The sequence below is a fragment of the Amphiprion ocellaris genome, chromosome 21 (genome assembly GCF_022539595.1).
Source record: "Amphiprion ocellaris isolate individual 3 ecotype Okinawa chromosome 21, ASM2253959v1, whole genome shotgun sequence".
Lineage (NCBI taxonomy): Eukaryota > Metazoa > Chordata > Actinopteri > Pomacentridae > Amphiprion > Amphiprion ocellaris.
Genome location: NC_072786.1, coordinates 17287643 through 17315324, shown reverse-complemented (window position 1 = coordinate 17315324; position 27682 = coordinate 17287643). Strand labels below are relative to the sequence as shown.

Here is a 27682-nt window from a genome sequence, read left to right as displayed (position 1 = left end):
TTTTATGCTTTTATAGTCCAAAAAAAAAGTATAAAAACAGCTACTTTTCCCATGTGCCTTTTGTATCAAAATCACTGAAACAAAACAACCTACTAATAGCCAACAGCAACATGATGATAAACCATAATAATCACAGTGACAACACAGTAGGAACACAATACTGACATAAATGACAAGTTAAAAAAAAAACACACAAAAAATAAACTTGCTACAGGTAAACCGACCTAATATCAGTTCTAGTAACCACACACACACACCACTAAAAACACATTTATGAATCAGCTTCTTCTAATTATTAATTGTAATAAAGTAGCTTTTTCAAACTCATTTTTATTTTTAACACACTAACTCACCATACACTGAAGTTAAAGACGACCGCAATGCAGTGAATTTGGCTATATATTTTCAGAAAATTCAAATTCAACTTTTTTTTGTAGAGGAAAATTAGCTTTGTAGATTAATCAATTAATCAGTAAAATAGTGGATTGATTAACAATTGTTCGTGCCAGCTGAGTTCGGAACCATCTGGAGTCAATTGATAGATTTGTTTTATGTTCAAGTAGCTATAAAGTGTGAAAACAATCCATGTCAAATGGTCTGTACCTTTAAAAGTTAAAATATACCGTATTTTAAAAATATTTCTAGGCTGGTACAAACGTGATTGTGCAAGTGTAGTGATGTGCTGCTCACAAAATAATGCAAGTTTGAAATAAATGTTCATTTTTCTTTTAGTGGGGGAAAGCTAACCATTTAGAATAATTGATAAAACAGTCAATGGATTATTCGATAAAAAAATAAAAGTAAAAAATAATAATTTGAAATTGCAGAAGCTTATAAACTTGGTGCTGTTTGTGCATTTTTACTAACAATTTTGAGTTAAATGGTCATTTTGCTTTATATGGAAAGAAAATTAGCCATTTAGATTAATCGATTAATCGGCAAAATAGCTGATGGCTCTATTAATCGATAGAAAAAAATCGTCACTAGTAGCACCCCCGTTATTACGACACATGTCCTAAGCCCCGCCCCTAGTTCTCCTCGTTACCTGTCAGTCAAGCCTTAGTCCCGCCTTCTCGCTGCCTGCCTGTCAGTCACCGGTCGGCTCCGCCTCTCCACAGCCTGCACGTCGCGCTCAGGAAAAAAAAAACAGCAGCAGCGGCGGCCGTTGTGGGGAAGAGGGTAAATAGAGAGAGAAGCCTCAAGATGGCTGACTCGCAGGGCTCTGTCCACCTCCCCGGAGCTACTGCTGCTGCTCCAACCTCCGTGAAAAGCGCGCACGGCAAGCCGACCGAGGCGAAGGCAGCGCCGGACAACCGCTCCCAGGCTTCCCGGGATTTCAACCAGCCGCCGCCGCCCAAGAAGGTCCGAGTCGAGGAAACGAGCGTTAAACCCAAGAAACTCAGCAGGGAAGGAGGAGTGGGAGGCAACGGTAGCGGCAAAGAGAAACTCCAGCAGCAGCAGCAGCCCACGAAGCAGCAGAGTTATGGCAGCAGCAACGCGGGTTTGTGGAGCTTTAGCCCGGTTAAGACGAGCAGCAGCGGCGGCAGCAGCACCAACCCCCCGGTGCCTGCTACCGGTGGATCCCAGCCGCATAAAGTCTTCAAACAGAGCGATTTCTTCCTCCACAAAGCGCCTTCTTCCTCCAAACCCAAGAAACCGAGCAAAGACAAACAGCGAGAGAAGGAGAGGGAGAAAGGGAAAGGAGGCGGGGAGGAGAAAAAGAAACATAAACTATTGTTGACCTCCGGACCCGGGAGTAACGCTAGCAGCAACAACAACGATATCAGTAGGTTAAACAACGTTTCTGCGGTGAAGAGAGAAAATGGAGAGGTCATGTTGCCACCCAAAGGTAGGCCGTTGTGGTGTTTTATTTGTCTTTAAATGTTAGTTTAAACTTTGAGTTGTGTTTATTAAAGCTAAACAAGACTTCTGCCCTTTTATAGCTACTTGGCTCGTGGTAGATTCAGCCGCTTGGGACACGAACATGCGCCGTCTAATTTCTCCCTTTTTCGGACGAGCTACTGTTCTAAATTCGCTTCTTAACCGTGACTTATCTCCGGTAAAACACTCTAGCGTTGTTTTAGTGGTTATTACTCCACCGGGGGAGCAGTTTACATCGAGTTTGGACCCCCGTTCGGTGGATGTTTCTCGAGGGGGACATGGCTGCCAGCGTCCGTCGCCTGTTTCACCCGCTCGTGAACCCTCGAGCTCCACAAGAGCGGGGCAGCAGTCGCGCGACCTGGCAGTTAGATCGTAACCAGCTGCTCTCGTGCTGCGGCGGAATTGTTACGTCGTTACGTCGCATCGCCTGAATGTAAAAATCTGTTTAATTCACACAACAACAACGCAAGATATTTTACAAAACCAAGGCGCACTCTGTGAAAGCAGCGTAAATAATTCAGGTGATTTATATATAATTTTGTGCGGTCCCTCTATGTGTAATTATTTTCTTTATTTTTTAGCGATTAAAACTACACGCTGCTGTCATAACAACATGACAGCCGCCCGCCATTATAGGGTAAGTGTTGTTTTGGTCGAGCACCACGCCCCCCTCTGTAACCCCAGGCTGTATGGGAGACGGAGCTCCGCGGCTTGTTGATGATGCTGTATTCACTCAGCCACATAAACGTTCATTTAGATCACAGTGGTTAAGAAAATACAGATCCCAGTCGCTGTTCTCGTGTGGTTTAAAGTATGATTTCTGACTCATTTTTACAGGCCGACACAACAAAGATTAAAGGTACAAGTAGATCTGACATCCTGTCATCACTGAAACATACAAATGCATAATATTTAAATTGCTCACCAAACTCGACTTGTTGGTGCAGTTAGGGCTCGTGAACAATTGATACTTTATTACCAACAGTGTTTGCTGTTAAAAATGTGTTTACATTAGTGCTTTTAGTGCAGTATAATTTGGGTTTATTATTGGTTGAGAGAGGGTTAATTTCTCATTGTAACTCCAAGTTCTCTTTTACCTATGTACACTACTGTTCAAAAGTTTGGGGTCACTTAGAAATGTCCTTATTTTTGAAAGAAAGCATTTTTTTCAATGAAGACAACATTGTTGATTGTTAACATGGTAAATGACTATTCTAGCTGGAAACAGCTGATTTTTAATGGAATATCTACATAGGGGTACAGAGGAACATTTCCAGCAACCATCACTCCTGTCTTCTAATACTACATTGTGTTAGCTAATGGTGTTGAAAGGCTGATTGATGATTAGAAAACCCTTGTGCAATTATGTTAGCACATGAACAAAAGTGTGAATTTTCATGGAAAACAAAGTATGTGTGGGTGACCCCAAACTTTTGAATGGCAGTGTACTCTATGGTTTATTCTGTCTTGCATAAGATAGTTATGTCATTTTCTCTACATGTACGAGTAGATCTGACATTCTGTTGTACACACAAACATCACAAGAAACAAACAAATGCATCATATTTCAATTGCACATCAAACACAGCTTTTAATGCAAATAGGCACAGTGCTCAATAAATACTTTTTCGAAATCATTAGTTTATTAACAGACAGTGCTCTCATATCAGTTTGCTGTTTAAAGTGTGTTTACATAAGTGATTAGCAATGAAGCTTCAATGTAATTTTGATTTGATACTGGTAATAATGATTTCTCAACGTTAACAGTTCTCCTTTACCTATCTACCCTGTTGTTCATGAAGTCTTATATAACATTTTTGTCTCACTTTTGTAAGACAACAATGCAGAGGTTACCCATAGTAGATCTGACAAAATGTGCACACAAACATGACAAAAACAAACAAGTACTTTTGTGTTTTGCATCTTTCACATTCATTATCAATCAAAGATTACTGTATTTACATTGCGCATCAAACTCAAACATCATCAAACATCAAACACAACTTGTGCAATTAGAGCTAGTGCTCAATAAACACTTTATTGAAGTAACTGATTTTATTAACATTATTATGAGTTTGCTGTTAAGTGCACTTACATTAGTGATTAGCAATAAAATGTCAAGGTGATAAAAATTTATTATTGGTGGGGAGAATGCTGATTTGTCATTGATAACTCACAGTTCTTTATGTGACTCATGCAGCTTTACATAAGATTTTTCATAAGCCTACGAAACACACATTACAGATACAAATCTGTTTTACATGCAAACATCACAAAAACAAACAAGTGCTTTGTGCATTTTGCATCTTTCACATTGATAAACCTATTTAAATTGCACATGAAACACAGCTTATAATGGAATTAGGGCCAGTGCTCTAATTATTAATTCATTAAATACTTAGTGTGATAAGTGAATTATCACTGATCATGCAAATATGACAAACATACACTGATAAGCTGGTTCCAGCTACTGAAATTTGAGGATTTACAATGTCAGTATGAATTAAATGTCTTTTGGTTTGGGATAGTTGTTTTGACAGTGTGCATTTTCCCAATTTACTGACATATATTGATAATGAAAACATTCACTTCATTATTGCATTAAATAGTGAGATATTAATGAAATATTCTTAGCCAATGATGTGGATCATAATCATTACTCTTTTTTTCCATACTGACTGCTTTTGCTTGAAGTCCTGCTTCTCATTATCTTAACCAATTAGAGTATATTAGCAGCAACGGGTGCACAAGCACAAAATACTTGTAGAAGATGCAACCACCTCAAGGTTAATTTAGTTTACCACCAAAAATATTCGTATTACTGTATTGTAATTACACTATGTTTTATTGACTTAATTGATCGCAACCATGAGGTCACTAATTTATCCATCATAATTGCCTCGCTAGTGGACCAAGTGTGTTTAATTTATATGCCGTATTTTTTTTCTCTGCACTTTATCGTCTTCACATCAAAGTATTGTTGAAATTGTCTGATTTCAGCCTCCTAAATATCAGTATTTCCTGATTTCTTTCCTCCTCTATGACAGTAAACTGAATTCCTTAAGATTGTAAACAAAGCAAAGCATATGAGAACATCATTTTGGGCCCTGGGAAACATCACTATTTTTTTAGGTTTTATTGGCCAAACAACTTAATGATTAATTGAGAATACAGTCAACAGATTAATCAACAGTTGATATAGTCGCTAGTTGGAGCCCTACATCAAAGCAGTATCTCAAAATATTGCGTACGTTTGTGCTTACCAGTGTGTTCATGTTTTTTGTGTGTTACTGTTTAGACATCAGTGAAAGGACCAAGTGTGCACATGCAGAGTATATGTGAATGCATATGTCACTCTTTTCCAGTTGGGTAGTTTAAGAGGTCATGGCATAGTCTGAACAGCCACCGCTGTCAATTAGGATACCAGAAGTAGACGTATTTTTGGCCTGTAGCCCTAAAACACTATCAGGAAACACAGTCTTTTAAACAGGCTGTGTTGTTAGTCACTTTTATTTTGTTCAAGTAGATGGGTGCCAGGCAGTGCTTTATTCAAGAACAGATAAATGCTGGTGGTACTCATTAAATAAAAATGACATGTTGTCTGTGTTAAAAATATGTTGAATTAATTTTTTTAGCTTGGTAATTGATACATTTTCTCATGACAGTCATTACACTAACAGTTAATTAGTGCAGTTTTTGATTTTAGTAAACTTTAAAGTGTTATATGCTGTATGTACGGTTCTTATGAATATTTTTACAACACTTCTGCTGTGCTATTATTCAGGTTGCAGCATTTTCATCACGGGACCTGACTGGCAAAATGTAGATGCAGCCATAACTAATGATAACTAATGCCACTGCTGCAATAGTTTCACTGAGGCACTCTTGAGTGTAGCACTGGACCTCTAATTGCTTTAGTGTGCTACTCAATGGCCAGCAGTAGGAGACTGTAATTATATTGAGTAGCTTCGAATGTGAAGAAAGGGAAGTACATGAGTGTGGAGTACAAAAAAAAGCACATTAATCCTGAACAAAATGTTTCAAGGATTAAAACTGACAAATTGACAGACTGCTGTTCTATAGAAGGACACAAGTTTGAGATCCAGTGCTGGAAAATGTCCTTGAGCCAGGGACTGAATCTCTGTCAGCTTCGGGAGGGCTGCTCTTAAGCCGAATTGTGCTCTGACCTTCCTGCAGGGAAAGAATTTTCCTACAGGGATCCAAAGAGTATCACATCATCACAGTAATATTATTAGTGGCGGGGTTGCTGTTGGAGCGAGGCTGAAGGCAAGAGCCAGGGAGCAGTGACCGCCCGTTACATTTGGTACTGAAATAGGAGATGGGAGTCAGTGCAACAAACAAGTGCACCAAAACAAGGAAAAATTCAAAAAGTCAGGGAAATGTTTTTCAAAAATATGATTAAATATAAAGCAGATTAAGCTTGTGTTTAGGGTGTAGTTATTAATTCAGCTGTGTGACCTGTTGTTGACACCCAGGTTGTTTACATGCAGTCTGATATTGTAATTATATCCAAGTGCAGGGCTCCAAATACATACATTAAATGGATTATCTCACTTACATTTAAATTGAACTGAAATCTGAACAAACATAGCAGAAATACTCACAGACGTTTAAATACCTCTTGTAATATAAACTCCTTGTTCTTATCGCTCAAGATGTTTTGATCTATTATGTGTCACCAAAGTCACAGATTAACACTAATGCTACATGTTTTAAGAGAGGATAGTATCACAAGTGGTATTTGTTTGTTGTTGTGTTCGTGGTTGCAGCATTCAAAAGTTATGTGTGTTGCTATGATGTGTTAAAAGTAAGAGAGCTTTCATGAACCACATAATTGATTTATTTGTGTCGATGTAAATGTACCATGAGACTGCACATCTGTGGTCGATTACATTAAGAAGAAAGTGAAGCCTCAATGCCATCAGCACCCAATTAACTTACCTTAATTATTTGTTCTCTCACAAAAAATTACAAGATACTTAAGTCTGCTTGTGTAGTATTGTGCAGTAAGATGACAAAGATTGTATGAATCATCCTGCTAAATCATTTGGCGAAGCTCGGATTTGCCACACCAGCAGGGGTGGACTGACCATCTGGAGTAGCAGGATTTTCCTGAAATGTGGGAGTACCTGAAGCCCTACTGTGCGTCCAACTGCATGGATCCAAATCGATGTGAAAATATTTTTTGGCTTTTTGGTTGTCCCTAGATTATACGGCTAGCTTCACAGATGGTGTGTGTCTTTCTGTTCCTGTCAGCCTCAATTGAACATATATATGCTGAGATGTAAAATGCAGACTGATAGTAGAAGCAGAATTTCCATTACAGGGTGTTTCACATTGATCTGTTTCAGCTTATATCCCCTTAAACATGTACAAGGCCCTGGATGCCTTTTACTTTCCATTCATCCCAGTAGTCCACAGGTTGGCACAGTGTGTCAGTTTACTGCTAGAATTATGCGCTTGTTAGTGTCCAGCATTCTTTCACATGAAATTGCTTCTCAAACTGTGATGTTTACAGTGGTGGGCTCCCTACGTCTCATCTGTGAAGCCTTCAGACACAAACCCGCAAACACAAAATTTGCATAATTATCTACATAAGAGAATTCCGTGGAAAGATAGAAGAGATTGAAAGAAATAGTCGGTGACTATTCAGATACTGAGAAATAAGAAATGAATTTAGTAGCTGTTATGTAAGTCATGTGAAAGGCTTTGAAACCTTTGCATGATTAACAGTGAAGTTTCTAACTTTACTGCGATCCTGTCATACATTTTATTGTCGAGATTATCTGGTTGAGGGCCACTGGGCGCTGGAGCATATCCCAGTATGCTTTTGGCGAGAGACAGGGAACACCTTGGACAAGCCGCTCATCTTATATTCCTAACAAACCTGGCAGAGCAGCAGTGTTTAACACTGCAGCGCTGCCCCAGGTTACAAGTTCAAACATATAATAAAGTTAATTTCAAGGGCAATTAATTGGAGAAACTTGGATTTCAGTTTGAAATTTACATAAAAAAAAAAAACATCAAATGTGGATACCCCATTGATTTTCTGAAATTTTTTTCAGCTCTAAAAAGTTAGATACCAGTCAGTAGTTGTGCAGATGAAGTTTACAAACTGCCTACCTCTAGCCCCCTGTCTTTCAAAGAGTTATCTCTCCTTTGATCATCCAAACTGTGAAAACCACCTGCTGTGTTCCCCTTCAAAACTGGCTGCCGCAAGATAGTCAGAAAACAAAGTGTAGGAAAAAATGGATCCCATTCATTTCTGTTTCTTTAAAGCTTCTAGTTTTCTGCACTTCTGACCTGACAGTATCAACTTTACTTTACATTTTAATGACTCAACAGTTTGAACTTGTGACCCGCCCCTACAAGTCTCGGAATAGCCTCTCAGACTGCAGTCATTGCATAACCCAGTTTTTATCCTTGTGGTTCTCAAGATGAACAAAAGAAAATTTCTCTTTATTTTAAGGGGAACACCCTCCTCTGAAGCTGTGCTAAGTCAGCATGTGCTCCAGCGTTTAGGGCCAGGTCAGCCACCTGGGCTAATTTATCGTCCAACGCCTCTAAATTTAAGATTTATGAACGTTACCGCTCTGGCTTGGCCTGACATGTTTTTCTAAATCTGGCAGTAGATCTGAGTAAACCCTCCTTTGTAGACTGCTTCCTGTGGAGGTAAATTGATGTTTTGAGATGTGCTGAGTTCTTTTCTATCAGGCAGCATGCGTGTCTAGTAATTTTGTAGCATTTACTTTGCATAGTTTTTAAAATGGTTTGTTAACACTCTTGGCATTCCTCCTATTAACAGCCAGGTATGAGGAACACGAGTACATGCATGTAAAGTAACAGAGTAGAAATATGCACTAAAATTCAAAATACAGAGGTATTTATTTAAATATTATCGTTGCAGAAGTGTATCAATGTACCTCTAATTCTCCTTCAGCTCCTTTAAGCCTTTTTTACTTTCAAAGCATTTTCTTCTTTGATCCTGCAAACAGTGAGTCCAGTCACACTGTGCTCACTTTCCCACTCCCCACGTCCACAGGAGAGCGAATAGCTTCCTTTTTAAAGACGGATCTGACCGAGTTCAAAGATGAAAGTTCTTTGGAAAGGAAAAGAGAGAAAGAAACTACAAAATAGCTACTATGGAAGAAAAAATAAAGGATTTTTATCTTTGTGCGAAAATGAAAGGAAATAAAGAATCAAAGGTGGCGACTAATAAAAGATTTGATAAAACGAAAGTTATTTAAAGAAAGGTGAGGGTTTCTTAGCTCGGCTGGAGGCAAGAGGTTTTGATGTATGTGTCAGCGTACACACACTTGGACATGCCTTGACTTTCAGGAAACACTCCAGCAACTGAAGATGTGTGTGATGGTGTGATATTTATATTTTAAACTGACACTCATCCACAGCGATTTGCAGTGAGTGTTGCATTAGAGTATGCTCCAATTCCTCAATCTGTAATACTCTCCGAACACTCAAATGTTTCTGTCAGACAGAGAAGTGCTAGAAGAGGAAATAAAAGAGCTGAAAAGCAAGCAAGGGAGGATTTTAAGAGTTTAAAGACCAGAGCGTTTTGCCTATTATAAAGGCAGAACATGAGAGAGTGGTAAGTTTAGGGGGAAAACGTGACGCGTCTTAATGAAATGTAGCTTTAAGGTTATGGGTGAAGTTGCAGAGTAACTGGTGCAGCCTTAAAGGAAATTAAAGGTCATTGCTATACAATATAAGAGTAGAAGCTTGTTGGAGAGATGACATTTTCTGCAGCAGATGAAAAAAAACCAACCGTTTTGTGAAAATCAACAAGAAGGGGGTAGGTGAGGTGAAGTACCCGGCAAGAGTGGAGTTACAAGGTTAAAGAACCCAATCGAAGTGAATGAAGTGTGCTCAAAATCATACATGTGTGTTTGTGAGTGTGTTGATCTGAGCTCTCGTGTCAATGTGTTTCTACCAGCGAGACCTGAAAGCATCCTCTCTGCTTTCACAGAACACTCCACCAAGGACAAGGCAAAGGAGAGGGAGAGAGAGGAGAGGGAGAAGAAGAAGGTCAAAGAACGAGAGCGAGAAAAGGAGAAGAAGAAGCACAAAGTGATGAATGAGATCAACAGGGAGAACGGAGAAGTCAAGCAGCCGATTAAAGGTTTGTGAAAACACTCCAACATGCATACTGAGTGATTTTAGTAGGGGTGAAAACAATATTTCCACTGTTGGTTAAACTGGTCATTGGTGAAAGTAGCACATTAAAGCAGCTCAGCATGAGTTAGAAACATTTAAGGACATTAGTATATACAAAGCACTATCATAATTAAAAGGGGATTAGTAGACTGCTGCAAATAATAACTAATCTGTTCATTTAGTTGGATATTTTCTTGGTACATCAGTTAATCATTTGGTTTATTAAAATTAGAAAATATAAAATGGTCTGCAGATAATGCTACAAATGTAAATGTTCTGTAGTGTGTTGCTCACAAACTAGCTGTAGTACACATCAAAAACTGGAGGAAACTCATGTTAGAAGCACATCACACATTCCACACTGAGCTGCACTTATTCCTAAATTGTGTTTTTGCGTATATAAGTGCACCCTATTGCACCTCGGCATGTATTTTATCTCAGTGGAGGCACACTAGAAAGCTGCTGCTAAGGTAACCAAACATGACCCACTTCTACAGGGTGCTGTACAGTAAATCATCATTATGTTTGTAAGGCACTGTACACAGCGTACACAAAACACAACACTGCAGTAGCCATAAAAAGCCCAATATAGCATGGTATCTATGTGGTGGTGTGAAACGTCATTAGTGTTTCAGTGGCTGTAACTACTGTATTTTTTTCTTTGAGAACTTGATGCCAGGTATTAGGGTGACCTTTACACTGTGCTGCTCCTCACATGGAAGAAATGGTGCTTATGGTTTATTTAGTCTAACCTTCTGACTCTGTGTGAGCTGATTTTGAATCTGGTAGCAATGATTGTAATAGTAGAAGCTGACAAAACAGCGTAGGCTACCCATGTTTCTAGTGCCAACCTTTCTCTTTCCCTGTTTTTCCAGTCTTGCTATCTGTCTGCTTCTCTGTGTTTCTCTTGCCCTTTTGTGTCTTTGTCTTCTTTCTTTCTTTCTTTCTTTCTGCTGTTGGTCTCTGTTTAGGACAGCAAAGAGTTTTAACGTGGTTCTTACAAAATGTGTGGTTGAGCTTTGGCTTTTTTACATTAAGTGCAAGTGCAAAAAAGTTAGATTGACCTATCAGCTACTGTCACTTAGATTTAGTTGTTTTTCCCCAACTAAACTGAAGATTACACATGATTAGTTAAAAAGTTCGTCCCGTTTTACAGTTTATTGCTATGATAAATGCTCCAATTTTGGTTTGTTTTTTTAAAAAATAACTTGCCTTTCTAAGCTTCAGTAAGGTTTTGGGGTGTCAGAGGGTTAAATTATTCATCAAGAAAAAAAATCTAAAATGTGTGATTTAAAGATATTTTTTTTCCCTCAAAAAATGCTTGCAAATAATACATAAAAATCAAAAATATATACACATACATACAAACACATGGTGAAAACAGCTATTAGTTTCATCCTTAAATACACTTGGCTAACGTGATCGCTGAGTCCAGTAAAAATTAGCATATAAAACATATGTACTGTAACTGCTGTCTGCACGACTGCCAACATTCAGTCTACACAAGTGCAGGTAGATTCATGAAAAGCCAGTCAGCATGCTGCTGTATCCGTCCCGTTCTACTGTGTGCACATTTTATGAATGCAGCAGGGACTTTTATTGTTAACCTTTAGACAGTAGTGAATTATTTGCAGAGCTTTGTGACTGTAATCTCCGCCTACCTCTGCGTGGGTAATCTGAGCTCAGCCATTTGTCAACAGCGGCTGTTTTCTTTTTAAGACTTTTTCAGACTGACACACACACACACACACACACACACACACACACACACACACACACACACACAAATACACAAATACACGGATGCCAGATTTACTTTTATTGATAAGTTTTGTTCAAAAGCTTCAGCCAGACTGCGACTGTTTCATGTTGGTATGTCATGACTGCACTGTGACATTTCAAGGACTTAATAGCACTTTAGCCACACACCATGACCAGTAGCTGCAGATGAAAATGACAGATGGGTCATTTGGTGCACTGTTTCAATCTTCTTACTTTCTTTAAAACAGACATGTGCCCTAGCAGTCTTGGTTCATCTTCTCATTATGAGTGTAGAGTTAGAAAAAGACAGGACTTAAAAGAGACTGAGAGAATGTGTCAGTGTGTGTTAATCCTGCAGTCATCCTGTGAGAGAGTTTGGTATTTAATCATGTGTGTTTACGATAATAGAGGCACACTGAATTTGATGGTGAGATTGTTTGCTAAGAGAAATGAGGAGGGAGTCTTCCCACCAGACAGATAGTTTTCAGTAATGGTGAGTGCGGCATTTAATCAGAGAGTATTAGTTGTAAATGTTGGGAGTGACAGACACGGGGAGGCAAAGTTAGAAATTTAATCAGTGAGAGAGTGTTAAGTTTACAATTGAAAAGGACGACAGAGAGAGCAGCAGCCAGTGGAAACATGTATAGGAAATCAATAAACCGCAAACGACCATTCTGACACTAAGGCTGCTTTACTACCACTGAGACTGTTTGTTTGCACGAGTGTGGGTGTGCGCCTTTCACTAGGGAATTTATCTGACCTTAAACTGATCATGACCGTCCAGACAAGTGGTCCACTCTTTACAAATGTGTTTGTGTGTGTGTACAAGTAGAGCGGAGACGTTCTAGGCTGTCCACATTTAGATAATGTCTTGTAAATGGGGGCATAGAATATTAGGTATTCTTTTGAAATGTGATTTAGAGCTATTGTCAGAGAGTGAACAGGTGGGAATTTACTGTCAGGGATCCTTCACTATAATTACAAACACTAATCAAACACTAATTAGATTAAAATTCAGTCAAATGTGAATATTTGTTGTTGATTCTGGCAGGAAAACATATTTTTACTGTGATATAATATGGCATTCTGCAATGATAAACACCACAGAGCCTGACTGACACTGGATTTTATAGGCCTGATAGCAAAACAAATTCTGATAACAATATTTTGCACCATTTTTGTTAAATTCACAGCATAAGTAAACACATTTATGTAGTGGGAAATTTTACAGCTGAAAATGAAACTTTTTGGGGCTTTCTAAAGGATGAACTGTGTAATGATGGCAATTAGGTAGTCAGTTGGATTCTGTCCTAAGATGAAAGAACAGCTAAGACTCATAAATTCAGTGATTGTTCTTTTGGAGAGCTGCAATGAGGTGTTTTATTTTAAATCTGGCAAAAGAACCTTTCTGGAAATGTACAATTAGGTAGTATAGTGGCTTAGCAGAGGTAGTGGTGGCTCAGCAGTTAAGGCTTTGGCCTATTCATTTAACCCTATTTACTTAAGGGACGCTGTACTGTGGCCCCGCTCTGACCCCAGCTTCCTAACAAGCTACAGTATGTAATTACTGCATTTTGTTGTACTCTGTGCAATGAGTATAAAATTGAATTTTATCTTATTTTAACAACAGATTCAGACCACTTTAAATTTAGGACAGAGGTCTCACATACTGGGGCAAACACTCGCCAGTATGTTTGAGTTTCAGCTTAACTTGTCTGACAGAGTGCACATACACACCATAAAAGTCTGAGGGATTATACCCAACAAGTTATATGTTCCATGACTGTGATAAATTACACAGGAGGCTCAGTACCACTTGACACAAAGGCGAGGGCAGCTCCGCTTTGCATTGAGCAAATCTTTGCCCCGATACCATCTATTACAATCATGGAATGTACAGACTCTGAGGTTATTTATCCTGCTTGTAAAACGGCCACTTGCCAAGAAAATGCCCATATGTAATCTAGTTTTAAAATGCTTGTCATTACCAGACTGCCAGTGGAAATAAGAAATTGTTTTTAATGTCTTACTTGGTAAAATAAAGGTGTAAAAGTAATTGATTGACGCATATCTATTGCTTGGTTTCCTACTGCAAACATCACAAAATAAATTCTGTAAGCCTAGAACTTGTGTTGTTTGCACTGCTATACAACATGTAGCTCTAGTCTCACACAGACAGATCCACAGTGCTGCGGCAGTGCTGGAAAATAGTCTGGCTTCACCTTCTTTTTCTTATCATGCTATAGGGAGGAAAAACCCTCTGGCTTGTTTGTATTCCTGTCAACTGATCATAACCATCTTGGGGGTGCTAATCCCAGATCGCAGCAATGGTCCCCCTGCAGAATAGTGATGGGGGATTGTTTTGGTGAAACATTTGGACACAGGGAGATGAGCACTGTCATTAAAGTGGCCACTGGAAGAACCAAGCAGGCCAGCTGATTTGCACGGTTTTAGTCTTCAGCAAAACCTGCCATTTTCAGTGAGCGTGCAGGATGCCTTTGGAGGTTGTTGTTGTTTACAGTTGCTCAACCTGAGGCATGTACTATGAAGTGGGATTAATAGATTAGCGAGGTATGTTGAGCCTGAAGCCAAAGTTTTCGGTGTTAGTAAGGTGGCCCTCTTTTAACTTGCTACATCACCATGGTAACTTGTGCTGCAGCACTAACCTGTTCTAGAAGAGGTTATGTTCAGAGGTGTAAACTGGCTGTAAGCACCAGCCTTTCATCAATTCTTTTCCTGAGGGACTATGTTATATCTGCAAACCTGTTTAGCTGTGACTTAGTAAACCCACTGAATGAAGCTGAGCAGTTACGACAGGCAAATTGAACGTGTTGCTTTGCCACAGGAACCTACAAGCATCCTGTGGTTGATTCAGAGATGCATAAATATGTTTTTATGCTTTGTCCTGATTGCTACCAAGTCAGTTTTACTCTGCTAGTACTGCAGATAATAGAACACACATTATGAGATTGACTGGTCTATTAGTATTTACCCCAGAGCATATTCAATCAGTGTCATTAATTTCACTTCTGTTTGATCAAAACCTAAAGTGATTTCCACGTATCCTTCATTGTGGGAGAGTGTCGGACCTAAATGGGCTTCTTGAGGATCATGTTTAAATGAATGAAGTTTAATTTTGAAGAGCTCTAATGTGCAGCCGTCATGATGGATCCAAGCAGATGCATTAAGACTGTACTGAGTGATAAAATAAATTAACTTGACAATTAGCAATTTTCCACCACCATTTGCAACAACAATGCTTTTTGCTGCAATAAAATGTTTCATTCTTCTTAGCTCACTATTATAAAATCCCCATTCTTCTTAACTGAATGAGGCAGCATGCGATCGGCCCATTTTGTGTGGAAGAAAAGTCAAATGATGAATCAAATGCCCCCCTTTATTGAAGGGTGCACCAGAGAGCCTGATGAAGAAAACATGAACAGAAAGCTGATAACCACCAGCGTGATAGCCATCATCTATAGAGCTTTAGGTATGTCGAACCAGCCAACTCAAAGAAAGCCTAGCTATGTCAAACTTGCTTTGTAGTTCACCCCTCTGGAGTTTTGTAATCCTGACAAGTTTTAAAACTGGGAATCCAAAAATTTCATTGATGCTGTCAATCCCAAGAACTGGGCATTCCTCGCTAGCTCTCTTTGGTCCGTACATCAGGACTATATGCCACATTAACCTATAACTGATACTAAAAGACACTAAGTATTAAATGACTGATCAGAGGTACAAAAAACCTTGATTGGGACTTTGCTTGTAGGTATGCAGAATATTGTTATTATTGTAATACAAAAAAAAGGGGAATTTGTTTGACACATCTTAATGTAATCTTAATGTTTCCATTTGCAGTTCATTAGCATGATACAGCGGAATTAAATACTTATAGTCAGGTAATTCCAAATCTTATCACCAACTCCAACTAATTGATCAGTGTCGCCAATGTATCAAGCTGTTCTGATGGTTGATGAAGGTTGACGTTTGGGAATAAACGTATGTGTGCATTTGATGCCGGGAAAATAGGGGGAGGGGTGATTTATGGGTTAAAGAGCTTTTGGATTAGTAGCCTGGGTATTGTACTGCAAATACCTCCTCTCTGTTTCTCTGTCTGTTGCTCTCTTCAATAGTCTCTCTCTCTCTGCTGTTTTTCATTCTGTCTCGTTCCTGCCTTATCTGGCATTGAACGTGTGTGGAGTACAAGTTAGACCAGAGCCATGTTTTTCTGTGAGGTGATGTTTGAATTATGCTGAGGCAGCAACACCTCTATCAGTGTGACTCACGTGTGCCCACCAATATACAGTAAATGTCTACATGTCTGCTTGTTTACACAACAACTGGGCAACAATGAAGCTGACGTGTTTGCAAATTGCCATGCCCTGACACGCACACACTCGCAGACAAATACATACAGTAGCATAATTTTGCATGTTCCACTTTGTCCTTCCTGAGGCGTTAAAGAGATGGACGTCCGTGTACAGCATTATCTCTTTTCAGATATGCTACTGGAAAGCACGTTTCCTGGCTTAGTCATATCTGCTTTTCTCGAGGGATTTAATTTCAGAGCTCTTCAATTTATATTTTGGATACACCGCAGGAGATGCACACCATCTGGGAAAAGCTATGAGTCATCTGTTTGCACTTGCTTAAAATAGTTAGTGCTCATTATTTTCAGTTTTGTTGTTGTTAAAAAGAGAATTTAGCAGGTATCTGGTTAATATGATTATTACAACTAAACATAAACCAAGGAGGAAGTTTGTATTCTCGTCATTGTTGCTTTTCTTTAACATGTTTTATCATACTGGAGAGCAAATCTGCACCTTATTTCCAGTTTTCCTCATTTTGTTCACCTTATTTTATTTTTCTGAGCTGTCGTCATTGTAAGAGGATCTCATTTACTGTGAGTCAGTGAAAAAAATCTTTTCTCACTGTCTGGAGGTGGCGAAGAGATGTTTTGGTTTGTTGATCCATCACACTTCAGAAAACAGCCTTGAGAGATTCTTACAAAGCTGCCTTGGAGCCTTTTCAAAATTCCATTTTTTTATACTTTGTGTTGATGTTTTAAGAATGCCTTCTCCTGTAATAAAATGTTTTACTCCCCTCTCCCTCTCTGTCACTTTGTCCAGATGAAAAAGAGAAAGCCAAGATCAACTTAGAGGAGCTGCAAATCAAAAAAGTGAAAAAGAAAAAGAAGAAGAAACACAAAGAGGGGGAAAAGCACAAGCGAGTGAAGATGTACCACCGCTCCTGCCAAACCATTTGTGCCGGCCTGCTTCTCCTCCCTGGTTCCGCTTCTTCCCCCAACTCTTCTTCCTCCTCTTCTGAATTAACAAACAACTCCTCCCTGTCTCCGTTTAAGTCCCCTCTTCCAGTTTATCCTAACAACAAAACTCATCTCCTGTCCTCTTCTCCACCTCTTACCTCTAAATCCCTCTTTAACTCATCTCTCCACAACTCTCTCAACTCTGCATCATCCTCCACCAAGACGCCTCTCCCTTCTCCAACCAAACACCACCCTCAGTGCACCTATCCTGGCATGGCGGGCCTGGAGTTTGCCCCCTACATTCACATAGAGAACCAGCCTAATGGAGGGGCCCTTGTGGCTCACGCCTACACCTCCCAGCTCTCCTCTCTGTCGGTGGACCAGAGGCAGAGATTCGCCCAAGAGTTTGTCACCTTGGCATTCAGCGAGGACTCATCCCAGGTGCAGCATAGATACTGATCAGATTGATCCATGAGTGTTGTGTTCAGTGCAGCTGCAGCTGAGCATCTGCTGCTGGAAAACTCAATTACTAGCCTCACCTCTGCTCTTGTTTTATGCCATAATTAGTCTACAGTAACAATGTTTACATTATACCTATAAAGCTGTTTACAGTGCCCAAATATATTTAAAAAAAAAAAAAAAACATCAGCCATATCTAAAGTGCAGTCCTGACTGTGTTTTGCAGGCCTCTCATTATGTCATGGGAATTATCCATGGGGAAGCCAAGTACCTACCGGACTTCCTGGACTACTTCTCATCCAAGTTCCCGTCAGCTCCAGTCAAAATGGAAATATTAGGAAAGAAGGACATAGAAACCACCACGATGGCTAATTTCTACTCTCAGGTCAGTCAGAAATAATCACAAACAAAGGGGAGCATTGATTTCATAGAGAATATATGCACAATGTGGGAGAGACATTAGTGGAACAGATGTACACAATTCTGCAATTATGCTGACAAAAATACTCATCTGAACAGATTTCGCCTTTGCTTATTCATTTCTGGAGTTGTAGTGCCAGAGAGCACAGAGCAGATGGTGAGCTATCAGACATGAAAACTCAAAAAAAGAAAGGTCTGAAGTCCAAAATAGCAAGTGTCAAATGCTTCCAAACCATTTTCTGTCCTTTGTATCAGGCTGAGTATCACAACTGTCCATGAACACAGGACCTTTTGAGAACATTTAAACTGCGACAAGCTTTTGTGCAATAGGCGTTTGCTCTGTTCTGGCCAGAGAAAGTACCAAAACTTTGTTCAGAACATTCAGTTTTGATGAAGCCATTTGATTTAGTAGGTGTAATTGAAGGATATAAGATGAAAGGCATTTGCAGTGAGAAAAGATGATGACATGATACACACAGCACTGTCCATACAGCAACGTTTTGGTGTCTAACCTTCTCGCACACAGGCATGCTGACACAGGAAGAGACGGAGGCTTGCAAATTAAAGCCTGTCATTTTCTGTTGTACACACATAGACAGATGTGTGTACACACACACACACAGACACACACAGACACCTTAGTTTCTGTGGAAAATGTGTCGTGTTAAGTGCTCTGGTGTGTTGCAAGGAAAACCTTCATTGTTTGTGAATGGAGTTTGGCTCGAGATTCTTCAGCTCCTTGGCTGCTGTGTGTTTTGTTTTGTTTTTTACAAATTCAGCTTAGCAGCAATGCATCTCTGTGTGTCTGTGTGTGTGTGACCTTTGTGCAAATATTGTCTTTCTACAAGCATTTGGGTGAAACATATTTTGCTGATGGTTTCTCTGTTATTATACACTGTGAACACAGAGTTTAAGAATGGCTTCTCGTCTTGGTCAGTATTTTGTTCATGTCAGCAAAGTTCAAGAAAAATATTGCTTTAATGAGTTAGAGTTGCAGTGATTAATAGAATACTTGTCAGTTGTATAATTTATTGCTGACTATTGAAATATTCCATTAAATGGGAGAAAACTTGAAATCCTCGGATTCCAGCTTTGAGCTATTAGAATATTTTCTGATTTCTTTGGTCCTGTATGGTAGCAAACTGAGAATCTTTAGATTGTGGACAAAAGATGTGAGGATGCCACTTTGGGAACCACTGATAAACATTTTCCACAATCAAACAACTGATTAAATAAGAAGGTATTTATTATTATTATATTTTATTTTCAGCTGTATAACAAATACTAGAGTTTGTAGTGCAGTTGATATGCAGTAGTGCACAAAAGCTTAGTTGCTTAAATTGAAGTTATTATGCTTTCAAAAGTAATTCCATGAATAGTTTTTACTTTTCGATTTTCTTCATACAAAATATAGCTAAAATCAAAACACAGTCAATGTTTTGTGTCACCACCATTTTCCTTTTAAATGGCAGCTGTTCTCAGTATACTTTCACATAGTTTTTCAAGGCAGTTGTCAGGGAGGTTGTTCCGAGGATCTTGGAGAACTTAACATAGTTCTTCTGTAGCTTCAGGCTATCTCGCTTGCTTCTGTCTCTTCATATAATCCCAGACCTACTCTATCATGTCGAGATCAGAGCCGCCTGACCATCTGTTGCAGAATTTCCTGTTCTTCTTTTTTTCATTCTGAAGAATGCTTTGGCATTGCTTGATGGATTTTAACAGGTGTTTTTTTTTCGTTTAAAAGCAGTGAAAAGTAATGAAGAGGAAAAGCTGAAGGAAATCATGTGAGAAGTGCAAAAAAAATACAAAAGGGATGAATGAAGAGATTATTGTAGAGAGTCAAGGGAAGGTTTTGTCATAGCAAACAGGGATGTTATAACAGAAATTTGGTAGTCTGCAAAAATACCACTGGATTTCCACCATTCTCAATACTAGTCAAATATATTTCAAAATACACTGTTATAAATTACTTTCATTGTCTCTGTCAATTATTTTCTTGATTTGGTCTGTGACATGTTTTAAAAAGGTGTGAAATGTTGATCAGTGTTTCCTAAAGCCAAACATGACATCCTCAAATGTCTATTTATATATTGTATCAGGTCACCAATTTCTAAAAAAAAAAAATTTAAGCAGCTGAAGTCCGATATTCTGTAATTTTTGTTCTTTAAAAAGGTATTCCGACTGATTCACTGATTTACACAATAGTTGGCAATTAATTTAGTAGTTAGCAACTATTCAGTCAACTCTACACAGTATTATGTTTTGACAGACTGAATGCCAATGATCGTAGTGGTTAGCACTTTCGCCTTGCAGCAAGAAGGTCCCTGGTTCGCGTCCCGGCTTTCCCGGGATCTTTCTGCATGGAGTTTGCATGTTCTCCCTGTGCATGCGTGGGTTCTCTCCGGGTACTCCGGCTTCCTCCCACAGTCCAAAAATATGCTGAGGCTAATTGATTATTCTAAATTGCCCGTAGGTGTGAATGTGAGAGTGCTTGTTTGTCTTTGTATGTGGCCCTGCAACAGACTGGCGACCTGTCTAGGGTGTCCCCTGCCTTCGCCCGAGTCAGCTGGGATAGGCTCCAGCCCCCCCGCGACCCTAGTGAGGATTAAGCGGTGTATAGATAATGGATGGATGGATGGATGAATGCCAATGATAGCAGCCTACCACTGTTATGAGCAGCACCCAGCTCGCTCTATTAGCTTTCTCTACACTAGCCTAAACAACATCGTGTTGACCCTTTTGAACATTGTGTATCAGGTATCAGTAGAGTAGATGCCAGCTGTCACAAGTTACAAACAATAACAGAAGCACCTCAGGAAGTTAACGTGCTGTTCTAATAATGTGTTAATACAATGTTGACAGGTAATACTCACTCATCTTGAATTCTGTTTACAGACTAGAATGCTTGTTTTTGCTGTGCCAAGATAAGTTTGAGGTGTTTCCTCCTTTCGTTTGTGTTCTAGTTATTTAACTTGTTGCTCATCATGCAGCTTAAACATAAAATATCTTCATACATGTGTTACCGCAGACCTGTTGATGCACTTTTACTGGTTGCTTCTCTCCACATGTTGTTGATTATAATCCAGTATCTCCAGTACCTAAGGCATCTATAGCACTTTGCCCTTTGATGCACAACATGGGTCAAGAGATACCCATTTCCCTTGAATATGGGTGACTTTTGGCTCATGTTGTGCATCAAAGGGTTAACTACTTTCTCAGAAACACAAATAGATCACAATTTCTAGATTTCTGCCATTAAATTGGTACCAAAGTAACCGTTATTGTGACATTCCTAATAGAAAGTACAGAAAATGAGGAAACAGATGAAAGGACTCTCGGGGAAGAATAGAGATAGTTTGAAGAAAAAGACTGGATGCCTGCTGTGTGCATGAACAAGTTGTATTGTTGTGACTTTAACCATCTGGTTGAAGCATCTGCCTCCATCTGCTCAGCATTAAACAGCTTTTGGCATTTATACCAATGTCTAATTCTTACACTAAATGACAACATTATCAACAACAGTGGAGCTGTGTACAGTGCACATTTGGGCTTTGCGCTCACTTCACTGCTACTTAATCTTAGTCTCAGTTTTAGTGTCTAAGAAAGGAAATGGAAAGATTGAGGATGTAAATGTGAGAGATTGAAAAGAGGCAAGGGGTGACAACAAAATGTGAAGAAAAGCCATGAGGCTAAATCAGACCAAAACTGAAATAGATGAGAAAAAGACATTGATATAAGAAAAGACAAGTGACAGAAAAGGAAGTAAGAGGATGAAAAAGTGAGAAGTGAGTAGCAGACTGTGAGAGATGACTGCTGTCAGACAGGTGACAGGTTCACAGTAACTCAGGCTAGAGAGTCAAAACCAACACTAAAAGGTGTTTTCTTCTCTCCCTTTTAAAACCACAAGTACAGGAGCAGCTGCAGTCTCACCCACTCCTCAATAAATGTACTAAACAACCTTTTGAGGAAAACTGGAAAAACAAGAAAGACAAGAAAAGTGTGTGTGTTGCTGCTCTGGATGGTCTCCTCTGAGTGCAACAACACGGCTAGATTTGGAGTTGTCCCATGTCTATAGTTCACTAATGAAAAGCCTTTTGTTGCCTTAAACCTCCTGAGTGGCTTTGTACTGAGATACTGCCTGGTCTTTGTCATTGTGAGTACATGCAGCACCAGCGACAATACTGTTTGAGTATGTGTGTATGTGTGGTATTACGGGGGGGGGGGGTAGATCAGTTTATGCTTTCTATCCCTCTCCCTTTTTAATGAAATATTCATAATCTTGTGTGTATTTCCTTCTGTTTCGGTCAGCTTTGCCTCCACAAACACATCCTTGATCTCAGCGTGAGAAGTTGAATAAATTACATTCAGATAATGAACAAATTAAACATCTAGAGTGTTTATTGTTTACATTTTGACTAAACTTTCCCTGCAAGCCTGTGTCCCTAGCTGTCTCTTTAAGAGTAATGTTCCTTGCAGGGCTAACGTCATTGTCCACTGGTCTTGTTAATTTTTTCCTCCCTCCTAGCTCTCAGCAGTGACCTTGGGAAGTAGACATACAGTCTACGCGTACACACACAGATGTGTGCATGCATACTGATAATATATATACACAGGCGCAGGTATATACACTGACAGATTAATGGTTTATCATCCGCATTTTTTTCCTACCATTCTTTCTCTGTAGGTCTCCACCTTTTTTGTGTCTCCCTCCCTCTGTTCATCTGTCACTCTCTCTCTCTCTTTTATCTCTCTGTTTCTGCTCTGGTGTTTGGCTCTGTGTTCCAGCCATAAATGACTGGACTGCTGCTTTTTCTATAGTGTTTATGTGTGTGCGCAGATGGGAAAAGAAAAGACAGACAAAATATTGCAGCTGTTTGCCGTGTTTTTGTTGTTTGTGCTAAATTCTAATATGTGGACTCCTGGAGCATGAGACACAATCACCCTCACACCTCTCTACGAGTAACTTACATAAAGTAATTGATAGCGAGTAGTGTGAGACACAGTATGTTTGATGTTCAAGATGTGACTGCAGGCACGAAAGTTGTTGTCCTGCTTCTCTTGTGTGGCTGTATTTTGTATTCAGTACCTGTCTGAAGCCATTTTCAGTGCTGGTAAGGATTATGGAAGATTACAGCACTCCATTTTCTCAGGCCAAGCACAGCCCAACAGTCAATACACGATGTGCTTGGACAGTGAGGTAATTCGGTCTTTCAACTAAAATTCACTCAGTTGCGACACCAGAAGATTATTACAAAACAAAAGAACTGGATTCAGCTTTTTATTGTTTTGTTAACCTGCACTCACATTGTGTTACTGTGCTTGCTGTCGTAGCTGAGTATTCACAACTATGCACAGCTAGCACAGTGAGCATTTTTAGGAATTCAGTCTCATTTACTTGATAAATTCATAAATTTATTACAATAGGCAAGAGAAGTGAGCTTGAAAATGTAGGAAATGCACATATTCTGAAAATTCTTGCATTTTATTAGGATTTTTTTCCTGTGACGCGAGAAAAAAATTTAGACTTTAGAAGTCATTTTAGATTTATATTTGTAGTAAATCATTTGATATGGTTTGGTAAACATTTGAATAGTAGATGTAATTACCTAAAGATAACCCATAATGAACAAAAGAAAGAGTGATCTACATCTGTATTCAAAATACTAGCTAGAATGCTGATTTGTATCGTATATGACTGATGGATTTATCCACACACACGACTGCAACTCAGTTAACAATTATTTTAAGGGAGTTTTTTTTTTTTGTCATGCCTTGTTATTGTACAGCCTTGTGGAACAGCAACTTTGCATTTCCCTGCCCTGTATGAGCATGTGACAAAGAAAAACTTTTGAATCTTGATGTTATTGCACATGGCAATGTTGGGCAAAAATAAGGCAAGACTATGTTTATTTGTTGGGAAAATCCCACTTGTGTTTTTGGTGGTCTCCGTTGATTACCTTTATACTGTCTCACGATTTTTGGCTAAACATCATCGCAGCTCACATAGTTGTTTCTCCGCCTCCTTCACTGTAGGTGTCCTGCTTTAAAACTGGGTGACAAACTAACCTAGAGGAAATACTGTTGTACTCGGCCTTCAACCATCTCCAGCACAGTGTTTCCAAAACAAGCCTAAACTTTGGCGCCACATCAGTCTGATGTTAACTTAGACTTAAAAGAATGTATCACATAACAAAAGAGATTGAAGCCACTATTGCGTTATTTTTAATTTAAGTGTTGTTCACATGCTTCTCTCTGTAGCTGAGCCAAGAGAGAGATTATGAAAGAAAAGTGTGTCCGATTGTGCTGGAGGCACCAGTCAGCAGCAGGGACAATAATAGCCTAATACACTTAGTACTCTTCAGTCTGACTGGGCATAATGTTTTAAAAAGTGAGACTCAGAGCTGGAAAAGAGAGGAAGATGAACGCAGATGCACAGAGATCAGGGAGAGGTCAGAAAGAGCTTTGGGAATTATGGCATGGCATGAGCTCGGCTAGAGAGGGTTAAGGATGAGTTGATGAAAGAAAGGGAAACAGAATTTACAAGTGGGTGAACCAGAGACGGAAAGGAGAGCAGGAAAGAGAAGATTGATCTAATAGATTTCCCACCAGAGACGGGAGTATTATGAGGGGAAGAAACAGAGGAGGAGATGGAGAGGCTGACGGAGACGAGAGAAAAATAGATAATATTAGTGAAACAGCAAGTGGAGAATGTGTTTACACACACGTACACAGAGGAGAGGAAGGACTGAAGCATCTTGAAACGTACATCTGAGGAAGTCGTCATGTTTCCTGTTTCTTTCTGTTCCACTGCACTTAATATAGAAAAGGTGTGTATTTGTGTTTTAAAAGCATTTGTGAACTAGTGAGTGTTAAATTTATCAGTTTATTTGAGGCACTAGTAGTGTTTCCTCATACTTCTCCTGTGATAGTGAGAGACTGTTCTCTTTGCAAACAACATAGGGATTATTATATTAAATTATGCACATGTAAATACACACAGAAATAGACACTTGTAAGCACAAACACAATTAAAATCATGCAGCAAGATGAGCACATACACAAATGCACACACCTACTGTGGCTGAGGAATACTATGGAAGTCAGCTATTACTTGTAAGCTTGATGGCATTTGAATCCATGTGTGCACACAAACACAGTTTTCTCTCAGTATCTAGGTCATTGACTCACTCAGACTATTTAAAGTTGTGTTTATATGTGTGGAGTGAGTATTTCAAGCTTTTAGTCATCATCATCTTGTGAAGATATGAAACGGTGTCAGGGCACAGATGCAGTGAAATGAAGTGAATAAACACAACAAACAGTCATGCAGCTCGGCCCACCCATGCACAATAAGCTGACTTATTTAGTTAATTTCACATAAGTTCAGCCCCAATAGGCAGTTATTTGATACATGTATTCAAACCATTTTGTAAAGGCACATGTGGCCATTTAGAGGCTTACTTAAAGGCATTTTTAGAAGACACCTGCTACTTGCCTCTACGTTCTTCTAGAATGGCCCTCAAAGTAGCTGTTTGGAGATATGGTGCCTTCCTCAAAGACACACCTGGGAGCCGCTAAGAACCTTCCCCTTCAGTCTTCTTCCAATTTATTGTTCAATCTTCATTACTTCCCTCCTCCCATCTTCTCTAACTTGCCTCATCTCCTCTTCCCACCTTGTCGCAATCCATCTCTCATCCTCCTTTATTCTTGTCTCCTTAACATCTCTACATTTTACTTATCTGATGTGTCCTATTCCGCTGTCAGCCGTCTCTCCCTTATCCCCGTTTTGTGTGCTTACTCGCTCTTTCGTCTTCCAAAAAAACTGCAACCACGTTATCTTCATTTTCACCTAATTACCCTTATCCGTCCTTACTTCCCTTAGAGTCATTTCTATCCTCTCCTCTACTTTTTCACTCATTCTGTTTTCGTCGTCTCCTCTGCACTCACTGTGTGTCTTTCACAGCTTGTCTTCGTAAACTTTCTTTCCCTCTGCTTCTCACCACTTCTCTCCATCTGTCTCTTCCCCTCATTCCTTCTCTCCTGTGTATCCTCGCTCTCCTCCCTCTGGTCTGCCTCTCTTCCCCTTCTCTCTCTCTTTATCTCTGCCTTGTTGTCAAGTGGTGACTCACTAGAGGCGAGTAGCCAAGGATTTGGCCAACGCACATGCACACAAATACACACACATCCTGATCAGCCAAGAGTACAGCATGCAGGCCACATGCTGCACGTACTGCACACACAAAGACACTGTTGAGGGCCAAGGGTATGAGGGACGGGTTAGACACACAGTCGCACAAGCACGATGCTCTATCAGCCAAGTGAAAAGCAGCAAACAGTCTGAGTCACACCGGTGGAGCAGAAACATCCAGTGAAACTGCCAACGTGCACACATACAGTGTCTATTTTGATACCCAGTAATGATTAACAGCTTCCATGTGTGTTTTTCCCTCCAATTCAGATTTTCAAGTGTCTTGTTTTGTGTTCCTCTCAGTCCCACTGGAATCAGCAGAATTAGAATACATATACATTATATAACCATTGTTTGGTTTTTTTTTGGTCAAGGCTATAATTGTACATTTTTTTAACAGTCTTATGTAACTTTATGCCAAGTACAAAATGTTAGGAACATTTCCAGAATCCAGAAATTATTATAACCTATTAACTGAGAAATTGGATGTTCTTTTTTTTTTTTTTTAAAACTAGATTTGCTGAGAGAATACGTTGAATCAAACAAAGAGCAAAACATACTTTGATTGAACTGGTCATCAGTTAAGCGTATGCAATCTGTAAAGAGGAGTTGTGCACACAAATAGCTTTACTTTAAGGTGATGCTTTTCAAAAAGTTTGCAAATTAGTGCTCCAGAAGGTGAAAGATGAAAATATTAAGCGTTTATATTGTAATCAGGGTAACCAAAAAAGAGGTCAGGAGTAGAAGCCCTCACTTTCATACCAGCAGTGGCCATGGATGCTCCATAATACCTTTGCAGAAGGATGCTGTAATGTTTTGAAGATTAAATATTAAAATGAAGAGAAATTGCAACCATTAAATTGCAGTTAGTATCACCATGTGTGCTGTTTTGTTTTCTCCCATGATCCTTGTTAGGGAGAAAATTTAGTATCTTCTCACTGTATCTGTACTGGAATAAATAGTAAACAAAGGAAATATATCAGACTTTGTCAGGATTGCACTCTTTTTGGATGTGTGTAGCATTATAGTGCTGATTTCAAATTTGCTGGAGAAACTGATTTAAAATTCTCTGTACTTTGGTGTTTGTACTCGGCTCAATAGAGAAGATATTTGTACACTCAGCTAAACACAGGGTTTTTTGTGAAAATTCGCGTTCTTTTCACCTGTGCCACTTTAAGAACTGAGCTCCTGCTGTCTGATTGAACATAGTAATCAACCTCACTTGGGTGAAAGTAGGACTATTGTGACATTGTGTAATCTTTTACTCATCATGTGCTTGCTGCAGGTGAAGAAGACATACAGTCATGGTACATACAGAGCTGGGGCAATGAGACAGATCAGCCTGGTGGGAGCCGTGGACGAGGAGGTCGGAGATTATTTCCCAGAATTCCTTGGCATGCTGGAGGAGTCACCTTTCCTGAAGGTGAGTCTGGACGAGATGAATGGCAGTAATCCTAAACGGCGGCAAAATAGATGAATGGATAGATAATAAGAAAGCGACATGGGGATTCAAA

General features: G+C 39.4%; 1 protein-coding gene across 1 annotated transcript in view; it reads left to right on the top strand.

Moving 5' to 3' along the window:
• The first annotated feature begins 1121 nt into the window (after nucleotides 1-1121).
• The window catches only part of LOC111565837 (lysine-specific demethylase RSBN1L-like), a 43473-nt gene continuing 16912 nt past the window's right edge, over nucleotides 1122-27682 (top strand). Inside the window, exons 1-5 of the mRNA XM_023266110.3 lie at nucleotides 1122-1849; nucleotides 9887-10039; nucleotides 16965-17542; nucleotides 17787-17945; nucleotides 27454-27591. Coding sequence (XP_023121878.2) covers nucleotides 1204-1849; nucleotides 9887-10039; nucleotides 16965-17542; nucleotides 17787-17945; nucleotides 27454-27591 — 1674 coding nt within the window. The 5' untranslated portion in view covers nucleotides 1122-1203. The remainder of the gene's footprint in view (nucleotides 1850-9886; nucleotides 10040-16964; nucleotides 17543-17786; nucleotides 17946-27453; nucleotides 27592-27682) is intronic.